The 26,527-nt window shown below is 58.3% G+C and overlaps 8 protein-coding genes across 8 annotated transcripts in view; 2 read left to right on the top strand and 6 right to left on the bottom strand.

Moving 5' to 3' along the window:
• Window positions 1–96: 96 nt before the first annotated feature.
• Window positions 97–4,326, bottom strand: VDAG_09242 (uncharacterized protein; the record flags this gene model as incomplete). The annotated part of the gene is made up of 2 exons (XM_009655544.1): window positions 97–4,132; window positions 4,203–4,326. 2 exons carry the CDS (start codon window positions 4,324–4,326, stop codon window positions 414–416), a joined length of 3,843 nt encoding a protein of 1,280 aa, XP_009653839.1. The 3' UTR covers window positions 97–413.
• A 3,108-nt stretch (window positions 4,327–7,434) lies between these two features.
• Window positions 7,435–9,076, bottom strand: VDAG_09241 (3-hydroxyisobutyryl-CoA hydrolase; the record flags this gene model as incomplete). The annotated part of the gene is made up of 2 exons (XM_009655543.1): window positions 8,919–9,076; window positions 7,435–8,844 (listed from the first exon to the last, which is right to left on the bottom strand). The coding sequence occupies exons 1-2, from the start codon at window positions 8,964–8,966 to the stop codon at window positions 7,435–7,437; spliced, it is 1,458 nt and encodes a 485-aa protein (XP_009653838.1). The 5' UTR covers window positions 8,967–9,076.
• Window positions 9,077–9,715: 639 nt separating this feature from the next.
• VDAG_09240 (small nuclear ribonucleoprotein Sm D2) lies at window positions 9,716–10,427 on the top strand (the record flags this gene model as incomplete). Its single annotated transcript, XM_009655542.1, has 4 exons — window positions 9,716–9,927; window positions 10,070–10,100; window positions 10,197–10,279; window positions 10,385–10,427. 4 exons carry the CDS (start codon window positions 9,716–9,718, stop codon window positions 10,425–10,427), a joined length of 369 nt encoding a protein of 122 aa, XP_009653837.1.
• Window positions 10,428–10,854: 427 nt separating this feature from the next.
• Window positions 10,855–12,691, bottom strand: VDAG_09239 (dihydroxyacetone kinase; the record flags this gene model as incomplete). The annotated part of the gene is made up of 2 exons (XM_009655541.1): window positions 10,855–11,342; window positions 11,416–12,691. 2 exons carry the CDS (start codon window positions 12,689–12,691, stop codon window positions 10,855–10,857), a joined length of 1,764 nt encoding a protein of 587 aa, XP_009653836.1.
• A 1,009-nt stretch (window positions 12,692–13,700) lies between these two features.
• VDAG_09238 (mannan endo-1,6-alpha-mannosidase DCW1) lies at window positions 13,701–15,625 on the bottom strand (the record flags this gene model as incomplete). The annotated part of the gene is made up of 2 exons (XM_009655540.1): window positions 14,952–15,625; window positions 13,701–14,902 (listed from the first exon to the last, which is right to left on the bottom strand). Exons 1-2 carry the CDS (start codon window positions 15,136–15,138, stop codon window positions 13,701–13,703), a joined length of 1,389 nt encoding a protein of 462 aa, XP_009653835.1. The 5' UTR covers window positions 15,139–15,625.
• A 1,808-nt stretch (window positions 15,626–17,433) lies between these two features.
• On the top strand, window positions 17,434–19,935 carry VDAG_09237 (uncharacterized protein; the record flags this gene model as incomplete). The annotated part of the gene is made up of 1 exon (XM_009655539.1): window positions 17,434–19,935. The coding sequence occupies one exon, from the start codon at window positions 17,434–17,436 to the stop codon at window positions 19,933–19,935; it is 2,502 nt and encodes an 833-aa protein (XP_009653834.1).
• A 577-nt stretch (window positions 19,936–20,512) lies between these two features.
• Window positions 20,513–21,896, bottom strand: VDAG_09236 (DUF250 domain membrane protein; the record flags this gene model as incomplete). Its single annotated transcript, XM_009655538.1, has 3 exons — window positions 20,513–21,531; window positions 21,661–21,728; window positions 21,799–21,896. The coding sequence occupies 3 exons, from the start codon at window positions 21,894–21,896 to the stop codon at window positions 20,513–20,515; spliced, it is 1,185 nt and encodes a 394-aa protein (XP_009653833.1).
• A 4,006-nt stretch (window positions 21,897–25,902) lies between these two features.
• The window catches only part of VDAG_09235 (uncharacterized protein), a gene marked incomplete at both ends in the record, with an annotated part of 3,231 nt that continues 2,606 nt past the window's right edge, over window positions 25,903–26,527 (bottom strand). Inside the window, 2 exons of the mRNA XM_009655537.1 lie at window positions 25,903–25,996; window positions 26,074–26,165. Of these exons, the coding sequence (XP_009653832.1) occupies window positions 25,903–25,996; window positions 26,074–26,165 (186 nt within the window). The remainder of the gene's footprint in view (window positions 25,997–26,073; window positions 26,166–26,527) is intronic.

Here is a 26,527-nt window from a genome sequence, read left to right as displayed (position 1 = left end):
ACCGCCGTATTCGCTGGATCAACTGCGGACTCAAAACTCGTGACCTGGTTATCCATCAACATATCAAGTCACAATCATCACCAGCTTCCAAGAATCATGAGTTAATCTTGTATTGTGACGATCAAGCTCACGTACTACTCTAATGCCTGCAACGGACGTGTCCCAGTGTTGAGACGTCCTGCCTCCCAAAACGACGGTATCCTCCATGCTCGCACGCACGCTGTTCATGCTGAGAGTCTACCAAATATACTGAGCAAACAGATATCCGCACCAAGCCAAGTCCCGCTCAAAAGGACAAGAAAATAACAATAAATGCCCACGAAGGGGTCGCTCAAAACGCCGAAATAACAGCTAGTCTGCTCTGCGAGCTGTGTGATGCCTTGCATAACCCTCGTCTCGTAACACCCCAAATCTCAATCCTGCGGCTCTGTGGGAGCCTCTTTGTTCCACTCGGTCCACATGTTCTCAGTGCCCGCATAGTCGAACCCGGTTCCACGCTTGGCCTTCGAAGGCGAGCTGGCTGCAGTGGCATCGGAACCGAGCAAGCTACCGAAGTCAAAGGGTATATCATCAAGGCCTTCCAGCTCCGGCATGCCTGCAATGCTGCCAAAGCCGAGACCGTCGTCCTCAACCCCGTAGTCAGAGAGCATCTGGCTGATCGACCGGGTCATAGGGGTTTCAAGTAACGCCGATGCCAGATCGTCGTGCCCCGTAAACCTAGGGCTGCGTCTCAGACTCGGACTTTCGCAGCCCAAAACACGAGCAAGCGAACGCGGTGTGCGCGTGGGCGTGGCCTGGAGCATTGCTAGTGCTTGCGCTGGAGAAGGGCGGGAACGGCCCGACTTGATCGACTTTGAGATGCTGCGCGTAACGGGGCGATGGCTCGGAGTTGGCCGCGTGGGGGTCTTGAACGGTCCTGGATAGTTGCCGTCTTGCGGAGGAGGGGTCGAGGGTCGCGCCATCGGACTGCGGAAAAGAGCCTCTAGTTCATCATCGTCATCAGGGACGGTCAGTTGACTGTGTTCCTGCGGAGCCTTGGGCCCCTTGCTATCAGGATCTCTGGTCTCGACCTCAGTGGCATCCAGCTGGGTGACGTTGATGGCCACCTCGTTGAGGACCTTCACTTGCCCATCCTTACGGGGCGAAGGGAACAGGAGACGACGTGTCGCTCCCATTATGGCCTCTTCCGCACTCGCCCCCACCATGATTGGACTTTTCGCTGTGCCGCTTCCTCTAGAGTGCGTCGAGCCATGCCTTGAGCGATGTTGCTTTGCTGGCGAAAGGAGGTCGTTCCGCAAGGCTTGCTCGAGCGCCAGAGAAGCTTCCCGCGAGTTTGTGTCGTCCACCGAGGCCATCTGCAACGTTTTGCTGATATCTTCGGTGGGGACGTCCATGCCTTCAGGGCCAGCAGGGTCGGTTTCAAAGGCCGCTTCTGACGTAGCCTCAGCAGCGCCCTTGGAACGCTTGGGATTGCGCGTTGCACGACCCCGTCGGCGGGTCTTTGGCTGTTGGCCACGATCCCACTTGTCGGGTGGTCGGTGGATCTTCCACTTCGCGAGCCAGATGCCGCAAGGGTTGCAGAGCAGAGACTCGACCCATTCTTCCTTGTTGTCCTTCTCACCTAGTCCCTTCTTGACCAGTTGATATTTACTAGGGTTGTCGTCCATATCGCGCTCCAGGACAATGATGGCAGTGATCTTGCCAGGCTTCTCGGAAAACTCGCAAAATTCCGGAACCCCAAACCGTTCTTGCGTCCATATCTTTCTCCAAGTGGGCGTCTCAATGGCGCCACAGTTGGTGCAGTATGCGGGCATCTGACCAGCAGCAATCGCTTCCTCCAATCGCAGCCGAATCACAGCCTTCTTCACAAGATTCTTGTTTGACCGAGGCGACTTTGGGGACTTTGGGGCGGGCGCCTCGGAGAACGAAGTATCCACTGCACCAGGGAGTGCAAGCGAGCCGATGGGATCACTGGCTGGGATTGGGGCCAGCTGCGGTCGGGACGTGGTCGTGGCTGGGCGAGAGTGCTGCCTGGCATTTGGCGGCAATGGTCTGGCGAACAGATCAATCGCTGTGCTGGCGGGAGGCAGCGAGCCTTCTGACTCCGAAGCATCCCTCGCAACAGCTGCCAGGCGCTGCATGAGCTCCTGCTCTTGTGGTGCAGAGCTCTCCGTGCGGTGTGCGGATGGTCTTTGGCTCTCCGAAGGGGTCCTGCTTTCCGTGGACTGTCTTTCGTCGAGAGGTCGCTGGGAAGTGATCATCTGTTGAATATGAACAGCGTGTCCGTTTTCACCCTGATCCTCCACTGATGGCATGGGTGTTTCCTGGGTCGGAGCAGCAGGTGCGGCTTTGGCCATATTTCTACTAACCGCCACAGCTGGCTCCTCTAGCTGTGGCGACGGATCTTTTAAACCTACTTGTGCAGCCGGCGGTGCCATGAGAGCCTGCGAATCGCTTTTTGACCGATTCAGCGAAGCCGGAGGGGCAGGTGGCCTGTATGGATGTGCGGGAGGACCATATGTTGGGGCAGGGGACGGAAGCATCGAACGTGCGTTACTCGCATAGGGCGGTTGAGAATCCGCATGGAGTACCATCTCGACATCGCTCGACGCTGGCCGAGTTTGTCTCAGCTCATGGATGAGAACGCCGGGGATCTTTTGCCGGTCAGAGGCTCTCGGTATTGGGCGTGACGCCAGCTGCGATGTGGGTTCCAACTTGAAAGGCTTGCTTTGCTCATCGAACAGGTCATCAATGTCGCCACTCATGAAGCCAGAGTCTGGTTGTGGTTTCGGCATCGGAGGCAGGGTCGGGCTGCTTGCCGGAGGACTAGAGCGGATGTAGGCCGTCACTCTGGGCACTGGTGGCGATGAGCCTATTTGCCCAGGGCTGTCTGAGTAGACGGGAGATGCTACCTCCGATTCTCCGGGCGAGCGACCATCCTGGCTAGGTGGTGACATGGCCGATACAGACTCCGTAAAGGAGGGGTTCTGTTCAGCAGCAATGGCAGCCTGACTCAGGGTAGATTGTCGACGAAGGCTGCTGGCACCGGCGCCCCTGCCACCTTGTGCCCTCCGAGGCCCTGCTGCCGGGATCGGTGTGGGTGCTCTAGGCACATCCTGTAGATGGTTGCCTTGCGCGGTTGTTTCGCCACCAGCCCCGGGTGGTCGCAAGGTCCGAATCGAGCCAGCCGTGCTGGCAGCCACTCTGAGAGATTCGGGGCCAGCGCCACCTCCAAAGGGGTCGTTGATGTTCTTCGTGACCGCTGTCGTCGTCGCACGCTTCTTTTTCGCAGGTGCGCTTTCCTCAGCGTCTGTTCCTTCTTCATAGCCGGATGTGCTGCCTGGGCCTTGGCTATGGAGATTGTCCACATTCGCCGCATTCTTCTTGGGGTTAGGAGGACGGCCACGCGGTCGACCGGTGGGTATCCGCGTCCTCTTTCGCTTCGTCGTTGATGTCGTCGAAGCCCTTGATGCTGGGCGGGAAGGCGGGTTGGCTGCGTCATCACCCTGAGTGTCGACAAGCGTCGGGGCGACCCGGTTCGGGCCATCAAATGACTGGTCACCGGGTAGTGCTGACGGGTTGTTCAAGCTTTGGTGCTGGCCTAACTGGGGGTTCGACTGGAGGAACGAGTCCCACTCCTGGCTACCTGTCGGCGTCATGACACCATCATGCTGCTTGACGTGGGACATTGTCTGATCAAAGCTCGTGAGGACATCGTGGCGACCATAGTCAGGTCGGCGAGGCGGTCTGTTAGTGGGCAGGAGCTTGAACTTGACCTCCAGCATTTCCTTGAGACCGTTTCCACCAGGGAGCAAGGCAAGGGGGTTCTTGGTGAGGCGGCCAAAGATCATTTTGGATTCGGAAGGGTCAGCATGCAGTATCCAGGACAGCAAGCCTTGCCCGACAAGTGGTGTGTCCTCCTCCGAGTAGTCGAACGCATAGACGGTGTAGTCGTGGTCCTCGCCCAAGAGCTCGGGACTGCATTGGGCAATGGCTTGGGCGCAGAGGCTCAGGTCGGTGTAGCCTATCGTTTTCGTCTCGCTCAGGGCAATCGTGTTGACGTGGAGAGGCTGAGGATGACGAGCCAGAAAGTTGACCTGGGCTTCGCGGTCGAAGGTGTAATTGACTTTGACTGTTCGGACTGTCAGCCTACTCCTTCCTAACATAACTGCATCCGCTGCTAGAATCCCAGGGAGACCTACGCCCCATGAGCCTACGATCTGAGCCAAAGTCGTCCATGTTGGGCGTGGGAGCGGCCATGCTCTGTTGTTGAACGTAGTGGCCCCAGTTGCCAGAAGGCTGTTGCATTGGCATAGGCGACGCCATTCCGACGGGGTCGTCTCGAGGGGAGACGAGTTGGTTGCGGTGTCGTCAGAATGGAACAGTCAGGCCTGGGGATGGTCGGGTAAGGTTGCGTGGGTGGCAAAAGAAACAAAGCCGTCACAGCACGTCCTGCCCGATTGCGGCAGGGCGTAGGCTGGAAGATGCAGCTGCAGGAAGGTCTCGTTGAAGAGAAAGTCGGTGTCGAGGGTCTGCGTAGTTGGCGAGACAAGCAGTGAAAGGTGGTGCAGGGGTGCAGTGGAATTGAACTGGTTGGCCGGTCAGAAAAGGAATTCGGAGGGCGGGTACCCAGTCCGCGTCCGCGATCGCGCTCGTCGCGTGCTTGGGCGCGTTTTCTGGTGTCGGTGGATCAACGGGCACTTAAAAGCGTGTCGCGAGGCGCAGGGGCTTAAAGCGCTGGAGTGGTGGTTCGACAAAAGGGAGTGAGGGCGGAAATTCGAGGACGAGGGAGAGAATTCATGGGAGAAGAGTGGTGATTGAAGGAGAGACACTGATGTGGATTTTGTTGGTGTTGAAAGAGAAGATGTCGCGATCAAGCCAGATGATGCAACCCGGCTGGTGGGCAGGCGTGTCTGGCGTCGCACCTTCCTAAGTACTACGGCAGTACCCAGGGAGGTGCGCCCGCTGCGAGGCGCTGGAGGTGCAGGAACGGCCGAGCGACAGGGGTGCGCGCCTGCCAATGATACACGCCAGGACGCCAGGACGCCAGAACGCCAGTGCACGTGCCACCCCGTCCAACTTCAAAACTCGGCTCTTGGCAGCGGTTCGCGGACTGTGTGAGTGGGGCCGAGAAGGTGTGGAGATCCGGCTGACTATCACGGAGGACACCCGAGAGGTCACGTTGTCCAAGTATTGGCTTCAGAGGCCTGGCTGTCGTAAACGTAACAACATCAGCAGATTGGGGCAGTACATAAGCACGAAGTTTCTTGTCCATTGAAACTTCGAACAGTCCTCACATCCAGCGTCATGCGTCCTGACCATTTGTCGAGGCAGTTTCAGCATGATGATAGCTTGCTGAGTTTTCAAGTATGCTTGACAAACCAGGCTAAAATGTCTTTTTTATGAGTCACAAATGTCATGGAGTTCTATTTCAGCGTGGTAGCCTAATCTTACTATCAGCTTTCCTACCATTGGCCTGCCATTGTCCACCTGACAACCTTTTCGCCTGGAGACTTGCAGCCAACATGGGATGGGGTAAGTGGTCCTCCCAAGGACTCGCTTACTTCTAAGTCCACACATTAATTTTTATGACATAACCCGAAGAATCGGCCTCTACCATCTACTTCATACAGCGGACATCAGTCTTCACCAACACTTCGGTTGTCCCGGGTGGCACTTTTTCTCAGTATGGTTTGGTGTGGAAGCCTGTGACCGAGGTGCCCATTCATGAAGAATCAAGTGGCCTCGCTTACCTAACGATGAACCACACTGAAATGAGGACGCATTGCTACTACTAACCTCTATTCCATTATCCGTCTTGTTTGAGTTATTCGCATGAACTCTGTTCTCTGCAATAAGAGGGAAGTCGGAACGGAGACGTCTTGAGATTCCACCGACAAGATCTATCGATTTATGATTAGAAAATAACGAGCAAGATCTGATCAATAAACCTCACCACGTGAAAAGTAAATCACTGAATTTTACACGCTGACAATCTTTAAAACTATAGAAAAATTATCCTGCAGCCACTCCCCTGGGGTATCTCAAGGCTGACATGGCAGACATGTCCAGAGCCATCGTGTCTCAAGACCGAGAGGTCAAGACGAAACATCCATTACAAAGACTTGGTAAACTGCATTTCCTGCCATATTCCGGACATCAGATGCTACACAAGAGAGGATTTCTACAATTGCCGTCTATTCCCTATTCATACAACGGTACAGATTAATCATGTACTCCGTGACTCTTCAATGCTCGAAGTCTCCCAGAGATGAAGATATGTCCGAAAGCACCTGCAAAACCACAGCATAAAGGGGTGGCTGGGGGCCAAAGACTACGAGAGCGCGTATATGAGGACTACGGAGGGCCAGAATTCAGGTATCATTTTGCCCCATACCTAGCAATTGACTGCGGAAGACCTATTCAGTCTGCTCTCCAGGCACACCCAAGACGTGTACGACCGATTCTGTTACAGTCGGCCCCAAAGGGGCTTAGTGACAGCCCTCACACGGTCGTAAGTGCCATGCGGCAGCTATTCAATTGAGCTAAAAGGATACGTGTTGAATCAACGTCGTTAATTCAACCGAGCTGCATTCATAGAGGTACTGTACAGGCCACACAGGCCTGTACCATGTCACGGGTATAATCCGTAACAGATTCCCACGCTAAAAAGCGGAAGCCAGCAGGTAGAGTATTTGGTTCAACGGCGGCCCCAGTTTCGCATCACTGTCCTAGCACAACGTGCAAACCACCCAGAGTCGGGTATGCTGCGTCTACAGCGCGACAATGCTATATATACGACCCAAAAGCTCGATCCATTCCCGGCCACACTGAAACACAATGTCCGGTCAGTGATCAGCACGAACAGTGCATATCCGTTAATAGATCAAGAGCGGACATACCACACGTCGACAGAGTCGAATACCAAGCTTTAAGAGGTATATACGAAGAACGACGCAGCTCACCTAAGAATCACTTCTGAATGATATGCGAACAGCGGCGGTCCGGCTTGAGCACAGCTGGAGACGGCTGCTTACATGAGATATCCGCAACGTCAATCTCAAACCATCAAAGCTACCACACATATACCGACATATCTCCAGGGAGAATTGTCACCTAAACATAGCGCGAGAATGGGTGCAGATTTAACAACCCATCAACGCAGATCCACTAGATTGCAAGCACGCATTAACATCCGCCAGAAAACGAGCCCCCATGTTGCGAAGTACCTTACCTTCCCTGGATCATACCTCAAGACACCAATCACAACTCAGGTTTCAGACACCAAACATCACTAATGCTCGCGCAAACGTGTCAGGTAACCAGCCAGTCAATACATGGCCCTCTTCTTTTTACATCCAGCCAGCCTCTAGGCGCAGCCTCGAATATCGTACAACAGATCCTGCATCCCACCTCGCGTCAAAGAGGGGATTCCTACGCCTTGGCCTTGGCCGCCCGGGCGCCCTTCTTGCCGGTGATGCGCGCGATGCCCTCGCTGTTCGTCGTGACGGCCCTGTCGAGGAACTCCTCGACGACCTCGGCGACGCCGGTGCGGTGGTTGTACGTGCCGGCGACGTGGCTGACGACCTCCTTGGGGGTCAGGTTGCCGCGCTGGACGACGGCCTCAATCAGGTCCTCCTTGGGCAGGCCAAACTCGTGGGGGTACTCGTCAAAGGACTCGTCGTTGAGCAGCTCGAGGGCCTGGCCGTCGTCGTAGCGGAAGAAGGGCTCGGCGACGTCGCCGGCGGCGGCGGCCTGCTCGAGGGTGGCGGGCTGCCAGGCCGGCGCGCGCGGGTTGCCCTTGCTCATGAGCAGGGCGCTGACGCCCTCGGTGAAGTCGGGGTGCTGCATGAAGTGCGCGGCGATCTGGTGCTCGCGCTGGAACGTCTTGGCGATGGACCAGTCGCGGCCGACGCGCATCTGGCGGAGGGTCACGTGGACGGCGGTCGGGGAGCGCTTGTGCAGCGTCTCGAGCGTCTTCTGCGCCCAGGCCTTGGTGGCGCCCTCCTCGGCCTCGAGGGCCTTGAGAATCTCGGGCACGCTGTCCTTGGTGAAGCAGCGGTCGATGGCGCGGCGCAGCTCGCCGGCCAGCAGGATGGGCTCGCCGTAGGGCAGGCCCGTGGTGTACTCCTCAATGGTGCTGTTGATGACGGCGAGGCGGTGCGCCAGCGAGTCGTAGTCCCTGAAGCGCAGTTCGCCGAGGCGGGCCTCGACGAGCGGCAGGGTCGTCGAGTCGAGGTAGTGCGTGGCGATGCCCGAGTAGAAGGCGTTGACGCCCATGAGGCGGTCGCTCGTCAGGGCGAGGTAGGTGCCGATGCCGCCGTTCATCCTCGGCAGGAAGAAGGAGGCGCCGACGTCGGGGAAGAAGCCAATGGTCGTCTCGGGCATAGCGAAGACGGTCCTCTCGGTGGCGATGCGGAAGGGGGCGTGGATGCTGAGGCCGACACCGCCGCCCATGGTGATGCCGTCCATGATGGCGACGTAGGGCTTGGTATATGTCGAGATGTAGTGGTTGAGCTTGTACTCGAGCTCAAAGTAGGCGGCGCTCTTCTTCCAGCCGTCGGGTCCCTCCTGGTTGTACTGGGCGAGGGCCGTCACGTCGCCGCCGGCACAGAAGGCCTTTTCGCCGGCACCCTTCATGAGGATGACGTTGACCATGTCGGACTTTGCCCACTCGTTCAAGCGTGGGACAATCTTGCGGATCATGGAGGCGTTCAGGGAGTTGAGCTTCTTGGGGCGGTTGAGCTCGATGGAGCGGACGCCGAATGCGCTGTTGAAGACGACATCGTCGGGGTCATCTTCAGAGAGGGGCTTGAAGTCTTCGGGCCTGATTCTCGTCGACATCTGGGACGAAGCGTCAGCATTGGCTTTCCGTCTCGGGCTCGCTTTGCTGCCTGGCAGCCGCGGGTTAGGCTCACCTGTGCTCGCGCCCCTCCGACATTGTTGACCTTGGCCCGCAGAGGCATGCTTAAACTCCTGTGGCTGCAAATCCGACACGAGGCGGCTGCTGGTCCAGCGCGCAGGGCAATGGCTCTGGAAAACATCGAGAGACTGGGAGTTGTATACGCTCGGTGACCCAGGGTGGCGCATTGACGACGGGAGGGGAGGAGAGGGGTATCGGCTATGTCGGGGTATAAGGAGGAGTCGGCAATTGGGTTTCCATACAAATCTGTGAGGCCGAGGGTAGCCTTTTGGGACCTTGGTTTTTGGACCTTGGTTTTTGGACCTTGGGAAATCAAGCTGGCGATCCTGCAGGTGTAGGGAGCACGGACCCTTGGCCGGGCAAGCACCCAAGCACCTCACTGTACTTCCAGCGGACACCGCCCTGAGGTTCCACGTAGATGCGCCGGCCCCTTGATCTTCCATGCCGAACAGGGTGGACCCGAGCTTCCTCCGCACACAGCCAATCAAGCAGTGCGATTCACTCCAAACCTCCAATTTCTTCGATACCTTACCGCAGCCGCAGCCTGCTCACCACCACTCGAGCCTCGCCCAGCACCAACGACGACACCCCACGCGACAACCACCCCACGATCCGCGCCTGTCTCGACTCTGTTGACGCCGACGATTCTCAGACGCAAAACCCGGAGCACGCCTCACATAGCTTTTTCTAACAGCCAAAAACAACGACCGAAACGACACCCTCAATCTCATCCCTCGGTGCCCCCTCCCACACATACACAGACACACACACACCCACCCGTCCACCGCCACAATGTCCGACCCCAAGATCCAAGAGCTCCTCACCAAGCCCCGCAACGAGCTCACCGAGTACGAAATCGCCCAGCTCGAGGAGCACGAGTTCAGCGCCGGGCCCCTCTCCATCCTGCAGACCGCCGTCCGCTCCCACACCCAGGTCCTCATCTCCATCCGGAACAACCGCAAGCTGCTGGCGCGCGTCAAGGCCTTTGACCGGCACTGCAACATGTGCGTCCCCCGTCGTGTCTCCCCTGAAGCCTCGTCGCCATGCCCTGGACTTGTCCCCCTGGTGCCATGTCCCCCCCTGGAGCAAGACTTGCGTGTAGTTGTGATGTACCTGAGAAATTGACGCTGACGTGCGCGTGTACAGGGTCCTAGAGAACGTCGTACGTACCCGCCTCGTCTGAATCCCCGCCGTAGTCCCATCACTACCGAGCCGCCACCGAGGCGTCCCCGGAGTGTGGCCAAAGACGAGAGAGAAGCTGACACCAGAACAGAAGGAAATGTGGACCGAAACGCCGCGAAACGCAGACGGGAAGAAGGGCAGGCCCGTCAACAAGGACAGGTTCATCAGCAAAATGTGCGTTTCCCTCCATGCTCGCCACTCTGCACCTCTGCGCCTTTGCACTCATCACGGCCCGGAGAGTCACCCGCCAACACGGACACGGACACTGACGTTCTACAGGTTCCTGCGAGGCGACAGCGTCATCCTGGTTCTCCTGAGCTGAGCGCGTAGACGGAACGAGTGAGGGGCGTACGGGAAATATCAACCTTGGGGGCGGGGGTCTGGCGCCGCGGCGTCGCGGCGGAGGATACGGACGGGCCCAGCTGCCTGGGCCGCGAGCCCTACCGCCAGTGAGATTAGTGTCTCGGCCAGAAGGGACACAGCAGCCGGGGCCACGGGATTTGAAAACGCGCATGGAAATCGTCTGGCGGGTTTGAACAGACAGAGGGAGGGATCCACATACATGGCCTCGTTTACGACTTTGGCGTTGAAAAGACTCGACTTTTTACGATCACTTGTTGGCACCTTTCCTGTCCCGTCGAGTGATGTCCTCCGCGCGCGCTGGTCGATTCCCATGAATTCACCAACAGCTTGTCCTTATCCTACAGCCCAAGATGCAAATCCGCCAGAGCAATCCGCTAACCCGTGCATTACACCTCCTCCCAGCCCTCCTCGCCAGCCAGCCCGCCAAAGAAGACGGCAAGACCCCACGCGCCCGGGTCGGGCACCTGCTCGAAACCGCTGCCACCAACGTAGACCGTCCTGCCGAGGCTCGCCTTCATGCCCTTTGTGCTCTCTGCGCCCTTGCGAGCTGCCGCCGCCGCCTTGACGACGTCACCCGACGACTCGAGCGTCTCGACAAACGGCGCCAGAGCGTCGACGAGCGTCCTGTCACCGGGTCGGGCGGGCGTGTAGCGTCCCATGGCATCGCTGCTGCGGCGCAGGGCAGCGGCCCAGACTTTGGCATCAGCAGAGCCGGAACCGGCGGAGCGCAGGGCGCCGACGAGCGCGTTGAGGAAGATGGCGTACAGGGCTCCCGATGTGCCGTCCATGGTGGACTCCACGACGGGGACGATGGACGCAACGTCGAGCGTGGCATCGCCGGTCAGCGGGTTGGAGGCAAGGTGCGCGAGAATGGCTGAAATTGTTAGTGCCAAGTTCAGCTTTGGGTTGAAGACGTGTGAAAAAAAGAAACGAAAAAAAAAACATACCTTCAGCTCCACGCTTCAGACCGATACCACAGTCACCATCACCGACAACAGTGTCGTACCGCGTGATTTCGGGCTCAGCAGCAATGACCTTCTCAAGCGCAGCCTTGACAGTAGATGCCGCCGCAGACGCATCATACTCGAGCCCGCTCTTTTCGGCGGATAGAGCCTTGACGGCGTCATCCTCGCGCGTGGCCGTGTTCTTGGCCTCCCACGTCTCCTTGGCAATGGGCGCCGCCCAGCCGTTGGCCTCGGCCGGGTGATCCAGCAGCTCGATCATGCTGGGACCGCCGAGGTTCGTGTTGACAACGTTGAGTAGCGAGATGCTGAAGCCGTTGCCGTTGAGGCTCGTCATGTAAGTGCCGCTGAGGATGCGAACGGGCTTGATGTTGTAGCTTCCCTCAAGCTGGGCCGCGACCTCGGCCGTGATGCCGCCAAGCTCGAGCACGCTGACGCCGCCGAGGTTGTTGACGAGCAGCACAACCTCGTTCGAGTTCACACTGAGGAACGCGCGGTCGGCGTCACCCTGGTCAAGGAGCTGCTTCAGCATCTGGGACACGAGCTCGGGGAGCTCAACGCCCTTGACGCGACCAGACCCGGGCTCGTTGTGGATGCCCATGCCCAGCTCGACCTCGTTCGCCTCGAGTCCGTCCTCCTGACCGACGGCGCGGCCAGGCACATGAACGTGCTCGAGACTGGCGCCGACGGAGACGAGGTTCTCAGCCACGAGCCTCGCGACGGACGCCACCTCCTTCAGGCTCCGGCCGAGGGCGGCCGCGGCGCCGGAAATCTTGTGCACGAGCACCGTGCCGGCGATGCCCCGGCGGCCGACCTTGCCGGCAGCCTTGCGCCCGACACCGACGTCGTCGCCGACGACGACCATCTCGACGTCGATGCCGGCGGCACGGGCCTTTTCGACGGCGACGCCAAAATTGAGCACGTCGCCGGTGTAGTTCATGACGGTGACGAGGACGCCCTTGTCCTTGTCGACGCGGCCGGCGATGGCTGTGCGGACCTTGCTCGGCGAGGGCGAGGCGAAGATGGTGCCTGCGACGGCGGCCGAGAGCAGGCCTTGACCGACCATGGCGGCGAACGAGGGCTCGTGGCCGGAGCCGCCGCCGGAGATGACGGCTACCTGCTGGGACGCATTGGAGCTGGGCCGGCGGTAGACAGTCTTGTTGGGCGTGTCGAGAGCGAGGGATGGGTTGGTCAGGGTGACGCTGTGCAGGGCAGCAGTCACCAGCTTGGCGGGATCATTGAGGAAATGTTTGGAGGACATGGCTGCTGTTTCTTTCTTCTTGGGTGCTGATCCAACAGTCGAGATGCGGGGGAGGGGGGATGAGGGGAGCTCGAGTAAGGGAGAGGGAGAAGAGGATCGAGAGAAGCTGGAGGACAGACGCAAGAGCAAGAGTACCTTGCCATATACACCGAGCGTGACAATCTTATTACTCCGAGGGAAGGAGAGCCCGAGTTGGCCGCGGGGAAGTCGTGCCATCCCACCTGCCCGGACGCCAACAGCCAAACGAAGGCAAGAACAGCCCCTCCGTCGGGGGAGCTCCTGCTGCAATTCGGTGGACGGGCCCGAAAGGATGACGCATGCTGCATTAGGCAATCGCAAGCGCCTGGGGGTCTTGCTAGTCCTGCATCCGCCCTACGGGTACATGTACTTGTTCGGCCCCGCGTTGTCTTTGGCCTTGAACGGATGCTCGCGGGGCTGTGGTTGTTTTTCTGATGTGAGAAATTGACGCTTCAGTCGATGCATTGGCACTGGAGTGATTGTGATCTTTCAATACCATTGACTGACCTTCATCGTGGACAAGGTCCATGTCCTGTGGCCTGCGTGTATCCATCCCTGCACACCCCACCATGTCCCTCCACTGCATGTGCCAAAGGCGGGGCACAACCATGGGCTCAAATTCCCTGCATGTGCCATCACTACACCTCCGTCTTGCAACTTCACTCACACAGCCTCAAACGACAGTCTAGATCAGGCTCGACCACCATATATGATTCATCACACAGAAAGACACGAGACGAAATACTCCGAATAAGAAAGCAAGGGATAATAATGGTATTCCAGCCGTTGGGTATCGGTAGGCTTACTAAACCTCCAGCCATCATTATGATCCAGCCCATTCCGCCCTGCCCACGTCCTTTTGCCTGGGCACCCACCGTCATGGACTTTCAAAGCCGCACCAGAACGCCACGCCGAATCACATGTAGACAAGAGAAAAAAAAAAACAGGACTTCATCAGACAGGCCAATCATCAGCCAGTCGGTCGCCAGGCTCACTTCGTCTCCTCCTTCATGACGAAAAAGACCCCCGCCATGAGGGACGTCAGGATGCCCACCGTCAGGAACCCGGCGGCCACACGCTCGGCCTGCTGTATCGGCTTAAACTCCCACGAGTGCGGCTCCATGCCCGCTTGCGGGTTGCCTTTGCTCGTGCCGCCCGTCTGCGCCGTCACGGGCGCTGTCCTCTCCTTTTGCACGAGCGTGTACATGACGGCCGATAGGGCGCTCATCTGCTCGCCGACACCGACGAGGCCATCAAACTGGCCCCGCGGCTGCCAAGCCAGCCCGCAGGCCGTGCCGCCGATGCCTGGGAACCCCTGGTCTGGGTCGCCGACGCAGACCGACGCCACGCTCTGCGCGTTGGGCCGCAGCAGGCCCATGATGCGGTCAAAGAGATCCGGCACGACCTGCGCCGTGCCCGCCATCCACCGCGCGAGGTAGCCCTTGAAGCTGCTCTGGTCAATGTTGCACTGTTTGAAGGGCTCGCACCGCTGCTCAAACATGACGCCGTTCTGGAAAAATGTCTTCTCCGTCTCGTCGAGGAGTCCCACCGTGCGCGTGCGCCACTTGTCGTCCCCCGTCACGTTGTGCATGACGGCGGCCCCGTGCAGGTAGATGCCCGCGTTGTAGGACCACTGGTTCTTGTCAATCTTGGGGCAGTCGGGGCTGTTCTCGACGACTTCGACACCGTCGTACACCTTGAATTCGTCCGTGATGAGCCCCGCCTTGACCTCCCAGTCCCACACGCGCTCCGCCCACTCGGCGTACGTCTGATTGCCCGTGTACCGCGCCAGCCGCGCGGCAATGTTGAAGAAGCAGCCGTTGGAGATGGAGTTTTTGTAGTTGAAGCCGTTGTTGAACGAGAAGATCTGCCATCGCAGCCCGCCGCCGCACGAGTCGGACGCCTCGATCCAACGCTGCGCCCACTGGTTGAAGCATGCCTGCACGAGAGCCAGCCACTGCGGCTGGTCTGCGGGCGGGTCTGGGTACCCGGCCTCGGTGGCCATCATGGCGGAGAGCGTCCAGAAGCCCTGGTCGTCGTTGCCGAGGGTGCGTGTCTGGTTGAGGGGCATAAAGTCGGCCTCGTCGCCGGCCTGGTGTACCATTGCCTGTGTTGTGATCTCGTTGTACGTGTCGTCGCCCGTGAGGAACCAATAATCGACAAGCGTGCCGAACATGGCGCCCGCGGTCCACCCTGTGCTGGTCAGTATTCATGTTCAAAGCTTTGTTTCGGAGCTACATACAGAAATAAGGATCTGGGAGGTTGCCGGGCACATCGCCCGTGTTGTTGCCTGTGTAGAAGCTCACGAGACCAAAGGCGATGGTGCTCGCTGCGTCCTTGACCGATTGTTCGCTGTCAATGTCTAATTGGATGGCGTGGGCTGCGTTGCCCATGAGGCACACTGCACTCAGTGTTGATAGCAATCTCATGATGAACGAGGGTGTGGTGAACGTGTGAGAGAATAGTAGAAGAAGAAAAAAGAAGCCGGTCCAGCAGGGCTTGATGGTGTGTCCTGGCTGCTATGAAGCCGTCGTCTCTTCGAGCTGTCGAGAAGCAGTAGCTTGTATGCTGTCTGAAGTTCAGTAGTCTATACGATCTATGATTCCATGGAAGCTGGACAGGTGGTCTTGTTGCATGCGTGTTGCGTCGATGAGAACTGAGGCGCAGCGTGCAAGCCAAGAGATTCACCTGGAAAGCAACAGAATTAAACTTGATTTGAAAATGAATGAAGAGAGGACTCTGTCCGGTAAAAAATAATATCGAGTACAGTCCGCGGAACCGAATAGAGGTGGAAAAAAAAAACTCGTCCAGGAGTAAATGAATGGAAAGACTGAGAGGCTTGGAGGATCAGTCTGGGCGCCAACGACTCTGTTGACGATGACGTGAAAAAAGCGAAGTGGACAAAAAAAGGAGGGAAGGCACTTCACCAGAAGCAACAGCACGACCAAGAGAGTGATGGAAGAGGAAAGGAAAGGAAAGGAAACAGACGAGATGGATGGACTGGGACGCTCCAAGGCCCCAGACCGGCAGGCCCCAGACCGGCCCAGTCGCTTGACGTCTGATGTTGCATCGGCAGGACTCGCTACCGGCAGGCGGCGAGGGGTCGGAGCGTTCACGAGCAGGTCGAGACGAAAAAACGCAGTGTGTGTCACCATGGAACGGGTCATTGAAGACGCGCGTGAGGCTGTGGGCAGCGAGGGCCATTGTGAGGCCGGTTGCCCGGGCTGAAACGTGTGAGGTCTGAGCCAAGGAGGGGGGTTTCGTCTCATGATGGGGGCCAACTGGGCCCTGGGCCCTGGCCCCAAAGAACCATGCCCAGCCTGCGGTCGCCGTAGCGCCAGATGTCAAATTGTAGACGCATGTTGGGTGTGCCTGAATAAGCATGGAAGGGGGACCGCGTTGGGCGGCGTTGAAGTTGATTGAGTTCAAGCTGGCAGGTGTTGGTTGACTTTGCCAGACCCAAGCCCTCTCTGGTGTGTGGGAGGTTTAGGGGCGGGAGCGGGAAGGCTGACTGCAGTGTTACATCGCTGGGTCTGTTTAGTGGAAGCGGAGCAGTGCTGTGTCATTACAAGTCGGCGTGTGCTGCTTGTCACAGAGAGAATCGTCCGAACTACCTATGCTGGCAAACTCGAACGTGGGCCTTGCCAGTCTGGCGGAGAGACTGAACGGCTATGGTTTGGGAGACTGGCAAGACTGGTTTGCAAGACGCGTCTCCAGTCCTTCATGTGACTCCAACTTTTTTTGGTGCGCTGCGATGGACTTATGCCGTGACGCTATCAAGGAATTATGCCGTGACGCTGTCAAGGACTTATGCCGTGACGGATTGACAGTTGGACTGACATTGTGAGGGACTGACGCCATGTGCCGATTGAAAGCGTTGGCAAGGTTCGTGTTTGAACTCTGGCGTCGCGATCGGCGAGACTGGCACACTGGTTGCGCAACGGCTGTCGATCTGGGGCGAACGGGATCAGAGGCTGGCACCAAACGTGTAGGTAGCTTAAGCTTCCTGTTCGATGCTTGGTGCTCGACAAGCAGCGGGGAAGATTGCGATGGGCCCGGGACGGCTTTGCGTAATTTGACAAAGGCGCAAGGCAGGTCATGATGCGATCTTGTCTCTGGTGATGATGCAGAAACCTCTCTTAGCTGCTGCATTGTAGCAAGTATCGAGTCAGAGAACATGCATTGATGCCGCCAGGAGCCTCAACAGTTGTTGTAGGCGGATAGAGAGCAAGATGTTGCAGAATGAAGAATTTATTGGATTGTGAGCAGAAGAAGCTCCATGGCTCTTTCCTGAAGTACTGTCTCGCCAGTGGCCTACACCTGGGCACACCGAGCACGCCGGCCCACCGCTGATAAGGCCGGTGAGCTGCTATCAGCAACGCATGGATCACGTCAAAGTCTCTCTCTCTCTCTGTCCCCTGATCCCTAGCTACTGCACCTGCGAGAGACGGCGATCACGCGTTTGCTCCATTCAAATCCATCAACGCCGACATTGATCCATCAGCGCCGACATTGATCCATCAACGCCGACTTGATCCATCAACGCCGACTTGATCCATCAACGCCGACTTGATCCATCAACGCCGACTTGATCCCATCACCACCGAACCTAGCTCGATCCCCGGCCCGGTGCAGTGACGGAGCTGTCTCATCATGCCAATAAACTACGAGACTGACTGAGAAAGAGGCGACCATCACGCCTGACTGCAGGCCAACTGCGTCCAATGGCCACCACGGCTGCGGCTGCGGCCACCATCACCACCACCACGACCACCGCTAGCCTGGCCCTTCCCATGGCGACCGACACACCAGCCCCAGCAGCCTCAGCCGCTCCTCCTGCTGCAGCTGCTGCCACCGACACCCACCTGCAGCAGCAACCGCAGCAGCAGCAGCAGCAGCAACAGCCACAGCAACCTCCAGCACCCGTCCGCAACTTCAAAGCCGCCGACCTGCCCCTGCCGTCGGCGACGCGCGCAGCCATAGAGTCGCTCGCCCACAGCTTCAAGAAAAAGGGCGGCTACGACGCCATGCGCAAGGAGATCTGGGAGAAATTCGAAGCGAGCGACTACCAGGCCCAGGTGACCAAGGACATCCTGCGCGTCGCCGAGCTCGAGGTCGAGCGCAACCCGGGCCAGCTGCTGACGCTCGACCGCGGCAAGGCCGCCGCCCTCATCGACGGCGCCCTCGAGCGCTCCGGCGTCTACCACAAGGCCGAGGCCGTCATCGCGCGCCTCATCGACAAGGACGCCATCGAGGACCGCATCCGCCAGCTGCGCCGCGCCGACATTGGCGACGACGAGGCCGCCGCCGAGCAGGCCCGCGGCGCCCGCACCGACGACGAGTACCACCAGGACACCCTCGACCGCCGCGCCGCCCGCGAGCAGGAGCGCGAGAACCTGCGCAAGCTCGAGGCCGCCATCGAGGAGGGCAAGAGGAAGATTGCGCGCGAGGAGAGGAAGAAGATTGAGCGCGAGCGGGAAAAGGAAGAAGCCAAGCGCAAGGAGGAGCGCGACGCGCGCCGTGCCGCCCGCGAGAAGGCGGAAGCCGAACGCGAGAAGGAGAGAGACGAGCGGAGACGCAAGCGAGACGAGGAACGCGCCCGCGACCCGGCCCGCCACAAGTCGAGGAGTCGCAGCCGAAACAGAGATCGCCGCCGCGACAGGAGCCGGAGTCGCGACAGGAGCCAGGAGAGGCGCGATCGCGAGGACCGAGAGCGACGACGACAAGAGAGAGAGGAACAGACGAAGCAGGCGAGAGAGAACCTGTCCAAGGAACAGCTGGAGCGCCTCGAACAGGACGCACTGGCCGACCTGCTTCGCGAGAGCAACCGCAACTCCTCTGTCAAGGTCGAAATGGAAATCGACGAAGCGCTGGCGCCGCCGCCTAGAAGGATGGCACCAGCCTCCGCCATTAAGCCTCTGCAGAAAGAAAGCTCTCGCGGTTCGCCCATGGTGTCCGACAGGAGAGCATCTTCGGCCGTGGTCAAACCCGAAGGAGACGCAAGCCAATCTGCTACGCCTAAGCCCGCAGACGCCAAGGAAGAGCGACCGGCAAGCCGAAGCCAGTCAAAGACGGTGGCTCGTGATGACACGGAGAAGGACAGAGACAGAGACAGAGACAGAGACAGGGACAGAGACAGAGACAGCGGCAGAGATCGAGAAAGAGACAGGGACACCCGACGCGAAGATTCATCCAGACAACGCTCGCGCCACGATTACGACCGCCGACGCCGGGACCGCTCTCGCTCCCGGGACAGAACAGACAGACGCGACCGTTCGCGTTCCCGTCGCCGCGAGAGGAGTCGGTCCCGCTCCCGCTTCGACCGCCACGACAGGCGAAGCCGCTCCCGCACACGTCGTTCTCGCTCTCGCTCCCGCTCCCGCTCCCCGTCTCCGTCGCGACCGCACCCGCTCTCGCTCCCGCGGCCCGCTATGACCGTCGAGAACCGCGACAGATCACGCTCGCGCTCGCGCCGCGACAGATCCCGCTCTCGCCCCCGCCGCGACCGCGACAGACGGAGCCGCTCACGCTCCCGTCCCCGCCGCGACAGGTACCGCTCACGCAGCCCGCGGCGCGACCGTTCGCCGCCGCCGCCGCCGCGCCACAACCCGCCGCCGTACCGCAACACGGACCCGCCCGGCGACCGCGCGTCGCACACCAAGATGGACGAGGTGCGCAAGCGCGAGAAGGAGGCCAAGGCCTACCTCGCCGCCCAGCGCGAAGCCCGCGAGAAGGGCATGCCCATCCCCGGCATCGACGACAAGCGCGCCTCGGGCGCCGGCGTCAGCGCCGCCGACGACATGCGCTCCCCCGACGCCAAGCGCAAGCGCGACCTCGAGGAGATTGACCGCTACGTGCCCCCCGGCCGCGACAGGGAGAGGCCGCACGACATGCCGGTGAAGAGGGACGATCGCGACAGGGACCGAGACCGGGACCGCGACCGAGACCGAGAACGGGATCGAGATCGGGACAGACGCCGGAGCCGCAGCCCCAGCCGCTCGAGAGATAGGGACCGCGTGCGCAGAGATAGGAGCCGCGACCGGGATCGAGATCGAGACCGGGACCGTGACGATCGGGACCGTGACCGTGACCGCGACCGTGACCGTGACCGTGACCGTGACCGCGATAGGGATCGTGACAGGGATCGAGACCGCGATCGGCGGAGCCGGAGGGACAGGAGCCCCACGCCGCGTCGGGACCGTGACCGGCGGGATCGGAGCCGGTAGTCAGTCAATCATCCGCTGGGTTTCTCTTTTTCTTTCTCTTTTGGTCTTTACGAGTCTGCAGGACTTTGGGTGTGTTTATTACTCATGTACTTTTGTTTGGGCCTTACACGAAGTTCACCTCGGTTTATGGGCAAGACGAATATTAGGGCTCGCTGTAGAATTATTATGATGGCACCTGTCAAAGCTGCTCTTCTCTTGCTCGTCTGTCCTTTGCGTTCCTTGACCTCATGCAACACGTCATGCAATTCTCGAGCAAGATATCATGATAACAGCGACGTCAGTTCTCATTCGTCTTGAATCCATCGCCATGTGGCAAGTCTACATGATTACAATTGCACATTATTCAGAAAACACCCGACCACCCAACTGTCCAAACAGCGCCAAAGCCCCGGAAAGAGAACCCCGTGCCGTACTCAGACTTTTTACGTCTGCGTCGAAAAACTCCATGCTGTTGCCGTATTCATAAGCAAAAAAATCACGAGGCGCCTCCCTGCTCCAGCCCGAAGACGAGCAGGTCTGCTGCCATTCATAATCCGATCCCCACTCGTATATGTCTAAATTGTTTCCGACCTGCCGTCTACTGTCCGCCAGCTCCGTCTTGGGCCGCGGCGGCGCCAGCCACGAGGAAGTCGCGCGAGCCACCGTACATGTAGCCCATGACAAGGGCGACGAAAACGAAGGCGACAACGGCAATGACAAGCGTGCGGCGCACGAGCGGCGAGAGACGGCCGTCATCGCCCCCTTGCGTAGCGGCATTGCGAGCCCAGATCAATGTGTTGGCAGTGTGCGTCTTCAGTTGGTCAAGGCCGGTAGAGTAAACGACGAGGCCGAAGAGGGCGAGAAGGTAGCCGAAGCACTGCATGGCGGAAACCGACGTGTTCCAGATGAGAACGGAAACGCCAATGAGGAGAATGTTCTTCAAAATTCCAGTCAGGGTCATGACGAGTGAAGACGTCTTGCCGATGAGGAAGACACTGGCGACGTTGAGGCCGAAAGCCACGCTGGCGTTGAGGATGAGAATGATGAAGCCGGTCTTCTCGAAATCGGCATATTCAAATCGGTGGAACTCGGCAATGGCGGCGACGAAAAAGTTGGTGACGGCGCAGACGGGAGCGTAGTAGTACAGGCTGACCAGAGGGTCCATCTTCTGAGCAGACTCATCACCCTTCAGCAGGACCTGGATCATGACAAGACGGACAGCCTCGAAGACAATGCCGGCAACCTGGAACATGAAGCCGACGATCGAGAACTCGATCTCTCCCAGAGAGGCAAGGGCAACGCCGGCCACGATGAAGAGAATGTTGTAGAGCGTGTTCAGATCAGGATCGGCGACGCCAAAAGCCCAGGATGCGAAAAGAACGGCCACGGGGGCACCAGCCTTGAGCATCTGGATGAAGGCGACGGAGAGATACATGTAGACCAAGTTTGAGCAGACGAGAGATCCAGAGTATAACAAGCCGATGGGCACAACGGCACGGAGATACGTGCGGCCAGTCATCTTGACCTGGTGGCGGTTGTCGAGAAGAGTCGTCGTGCGCGCGAGAATCTGTGTTGCGACAGTGGCAAAAATGAGATGCCAGCAAGTAAGAATGACAGCTGCGAAGTGTTAGCACGTAGACAAGGACCTGGCGGAGAGAGAGCACTGGCGATGAACACTCATGGAAACGTACGATATTCTGCGACTTGGTTAGTGAAGATTCAACATCCACAGCCGAGGGAACTTACTGAAGCCTGCCATGTCAAGAAGCCATTTGTTGAACAGGATCGTCGAGTTTGAGAAGAAGATCCAGGCGCTAGGACCGGTTAGCGGGCAACACATGGGAGGCGACAGGACCAACGGTGACGACGACGACGACGACGTACCCAATGTAGAAGGCTGGGTGTAATGAGTAACTCGCGCTTGCAGGCTTCTCCGTCAAGGGGAGGACCTGAGCCGGGGAAGACGGGCGGGAGGACGACATGGCGGCGACGGAGGGTGAAGTCTCAAGAGTAGCGGGCCAAGAAGTGCAGAGTGGAGGACGGATCGGAGCAGCACCCGGAGGTTGAACAGGCCAAGGCGCAGTATACGGCTTGCTTGTGAGAAGGTGATGCAGAGGCTGGCAGTCGAGTGAAGATGGAAGCAAATGCCACAGGTAATCCCGCTATAGACGCTCTCGAAACGTTGGCGCCCAAAGTGCACGGCGCTCGAGTGGAAAGGGAGGGAAGTGAGAGGTGAGGTGAGTGAAGGGGAAGGTTCGTGACAGCGGAACGAGGTTGCGCGAATGACAGGATGGGAGGGCCTCAGCGGCGTGGGAGAAGAAGAAAGTGGGCTGTGCTACGAGGGATTGGCTGCTGCAAGAGAGCGGCTGGCTGGCTGGTCGGCTGGCTGGTCCAGGGTTGTAGGTTCTTTTTTCAGTGCTCCAGGGAGATGCACTAACGCAGCGTTCGCGACCGGATGGGTACGTCGATGACACGCGATTGGGACTGGTGCCACGCTATCGAGATGATGGTATTGAGGAGAAAGGAGAGTGCCGGAATTTTTTCTCTTGCGCGCGCCGATCGCAGCAAAATGGAGACACGGAGATGTGGCTGGGCTACTGAGAAGCACGGGTACGTGAGCAAGCTCAGATGAGGAGGCCCGTCTCGTTCGTTGGCAGGGTTGTTGGGGTTGGGACGTGTTGCTGATAAGGTCAATGAGCTGCAGGTGCAGAATGTGGCGAAAACCGAATGTTCCGAAATGAGAGGGTCGTATCCAGGGCAAGATTGCCGAGGAAAATTGTGGTTATGGAGTTGTTCTCGCGAAGCTCAGAGAAGCTCAAGGCACGTTGTGTGCAAGAACGGGCGGAAAGGATGCCCAGGGCGCAGAATGCTGTGAACGCAAAGGCCGTGCTGGTAGTAGATGGGATTGTTGGTTTGTTCTTGTTGATGTGATGGGGTGGTGACGGTCCGAGTCCACTTGATGGGCTTGGCTTTCCTCCTTAGATAAGAATCAAGGATCAGGGGATAACGGCGCGGCGTGGAACACGGGGACGTGAAGATGGAGAACAAAAAGATGGGCAGCGATGAAGGTAGCTAATGATGAAAAACAGCCGATCGACACAAATACAGGATCGAGGTCAGGAGGATGGGCGGCGAAAAAGCCAGATAACTTAGCCGATGCGATGGGAGACGAAGATGGTGGTGTGGGTGTGGAGAGAGAGAGAGAGAGAGAGAGTTTAGGGAAGTCTCAATCGGCTAACGGAAGGCGGAAAGGCGGCAGCAAAAGGGGGAGCAGGAGAACAAGACGGGAATCGTTAAATGGGTGCCTGAACTGCTGCTTTTGGGAAAAGGAGGCAGGCACAGAGCCAGGAGAGGGCAGGTGCAGGTGGGGGTTAGTGCATGGACAGGCCAGGGAGGGGGGCGGCCAGGAGCATTGCGCTCGAAGGAAAACTATGGTTGTTGCCTACGATGGGCCATCCTTTCCTGCCCTCGTATTCCGCCGCCAGGAGCAACGACTGATAAGAAGACCAGCCGTTCAGGGCCTGGATCGTACATTCCCTTTCCTTCGTACATGGTAGACTACCACCCCTTGTTCCTGCCGGGGCCGGGAATCGCAGGGCTTAAATCAAGCAATCTCTTGGCAGCAGCAATCAATGATCGTTTCTCATCATTGGCTGGAATGGAAAATTGTGCCTTAGGTAAGACACGAGAAGCTGGGGGGCCTTTGCTTTTAGCCAAGCCAGAACGAGGTCCTCGTACCTGACCGACCAGCCTGCTGGCCCCTTCCCCTTGCTTTGGCTGGTGCCTGCGTTGTCCCATGTATTTTCTATGCGCACAGTCAAGCTTCGTTAGCCTGGCGCGATCGGCTGGAGCCGGTACTGCCAGAGCCTCTTCTGCCCTGGACCTCCGTCATGTGCGTGCTTTACCCACGGTAAGTACTTACTCATGGCGACAACCGAAAAGCTTCACGCCCCTGATCTAGCCTCAACCCGACCTAGCTGTTTCTGAGGCTGGGAATCTCCATCCCGTATACGACCACGCGTCCCGGATGCTCGGCCGGACCCTGAGTCTCCATCCCCGCCCGCTGTCGCCCTGCGCCTGGCATTGGAAGACCAATCACCAAGCTGCCCTCCCTTCTCAGCTTCGGTATTTGACGCCCGTCGACGTGCTTGTAGCAGGCCGGTCGACCTTTTGGGTCCCGACTTGTAGGTATTCGCAGCTCGCAGATGACTTGTCACGATTTGGGGCTTGGAGTCGCGGTTTTCTCTGCAGCATATTGCTCAACATAGCCCAGCCACGTTTGACCTGGTTACATTCATCAACCCTGTGACATCAAAACGAACAGTGCTATTTGATGAAGCCAGATTCCTTCCCACTTCTGATGCGACTTGGAGCCAAATTCTAACTTCTTCACATTGGCGACCCTGCGCACAATCATTCCTGGGAAGGGAGAAATGCGTCGGCGGTGATGGACGCGACACCATCCGCGCCGGCGCCACCATGCATGACGTCTTCGCACTGCTGGCTTTCGGCAGCAGTCGTTGGAGTACATGTAGTGATTTTTCTCTGAAACTCCTCCAACCTCATCGCCTCTGTCTTTCCATGGCACCATAGGCGGCGACGGCAGAATCGCGGGTCTTGATATCAACGGCCCCCCTCATGGTATTGCCGCGGTTTGCACCCGCCAACAATAGCTTTCAACGATGCATCCTCAGTCCTTGTCGGTTGATTTACCGTCTCCCTTTTAGGCACGTGTTAACGCCCGACGTAACACAGGTTGCCCAGCCAAGAAGCATCTCGAGGGCTTGTTGGCCAGCACCATTTATTACATGATTTCGGCTGTTGGTTGTGGCAATGAATATCCCGAGCCTTAAGCTTGTGGTGTGGTTGTACGCATAAAATCACCTGGCCGCCCTTGACATGTGCCGAAACTCACTCACCCTTGCAACAGGGGACGGCGCTTTTGCAATAATATAGCTACGAAGACCTGTTTGAAGCCCAAGATCTCGGAGAAACCCGTCCTCAACATGGATCCGCCCTGGAACACCAGATTCTCTGTGCAATAGAGTCCTCTGGCAGAGGGAGGAAAACCCAACTTGCTTCTATTTTGGTCTCAATATTCGACCTTCACAGGTCCAAACAATAAGGCGCTCCAGAGATTATCTGGCATCTGGCATCGGCATCGTGGCGGCAGTCAATCTCGTTCGCGGATGTACAGGTACAGGACGGTGCCAAATACGACCATCTCCAGCGAGCCCTTCGGCTATGGCCGTTCTTGAATATCGACCTTGCATTTGACACGGCCCCCATATGCGTCAGGCTCCCCAGGGCAAGGCTCAAGACCCGGCCAAGACGACCTTGAAGGATGAGCTTTGGGGCCAACCATGATGGAAATGCGGCGAAGCACAGCGAGGCACGGCGACTTTGCCAGGGAGGAGCATCCAGCCGAGGACGAGCAACAGTCAACAATCCCGGAGCAACTCCTTTTAACAACTACCGATACATGACACGCTCACTCGCGACCCACAGAAAGACACATGTCGGCTAGCAATGTTTGAAGCTCGCCTCATGGATGCTCGTTCCTACAGCGAAACCCTAAAAAGAACGTCCCTTTGGCCCCTGGACGCCAGGAAAGCCTTTGGAGTTGTAGGACGCGTTGACTCGCACGCACCATTCTTGCTGCTCATTTGCAGGGACGATACAACCCATGAAGTTCAATTGGAAGGGATGCGCATCCCACCTCGGCCGTCTTTGATGTCCTTCTCGAAATCCCAACGTCTGAGCTGCAACCGCGGGGCAGGGAAAGAGGCTGCCTGGAATACATGGTACGCGACGGTGACCAAGCGGCAGCGGTGGGGCAATTAGAAGGGGTCCAGCTGGCGGGAGCTTCACAGGGTGTTTGAATTTGGCTGCAGCCCTGCGGGGCAGCACCGTCGGTCGGTACAATGGCTGCGCAGAATTGAGGCCCCCTCGTCCACCGCGAGTGTCGGCCAAGGGCCCTGGTAACGTCTAAGCGAACAGACGCGCCATACCGAAGTAGCCGGGCCAAGGGGGAACGTGCGAGGCAGGGATCAAGATAGCGGCCAGCCTGCGGCGGAATACACTGCAATGGGGGGCTTTTTACCCGAAGCTTGCCGGATGATTCTTGGGGGTTTTTTTTTTCTTTTTTTTTTCTTCCACCTGGGCAATTTTTGGGGGTTGTACATGTACGCAAGGATCATGAGCTGGGTTCGCATCGTTTCAGCAGACGCTGTCTCTCCTACGCCCTTTTTCTGGCATCTGGCAGGGAGCCTGTCATGCATGGTATGTCACAACGGAAGGGGGCACAGTCGCCTGGTGGAATGAAGTCCAGAAAACCTCTGATGAATGCCACGATATACCGTGTAGCGACCAAGGTGCTCTTGAAGTCACCCCCTGGACGATTTAGAACCAATAGAGTGGTGCACGTGTAGTGCCTATACGATGCCGAAGTGTCAGCCCGCCTAACGCCATCGCTATGCCGAAAATCATAATAGTCCCCCGATTTCCCCTTATCCCACCCCCTTGAAATAACGACTTGTACGGGGTTGCGAAGCGTTGTGTGTCGCACCCATGTTCAACACTTCCACTGCCGCTTCTCGTCCCTCCTCTACGG

This window comes from Verticillium dahliae, genomic scaffold (genome assembly GCF_000150675.1).
Source record: "Verticillium dahliae VdLs.17 supercont1.25 genomic scaffold, whole genome shotgun sequence".
Lineage (NCBI taxonomy): Eukaryota > Fungi > Ascomycota > Sordariomycetes > Glomerellales > Plectosphaerellaceae > Verticillium > Verticillium dahliae.
This window is presented reverse-complemented; position numbering and strand designations above follow the sequence as displayed.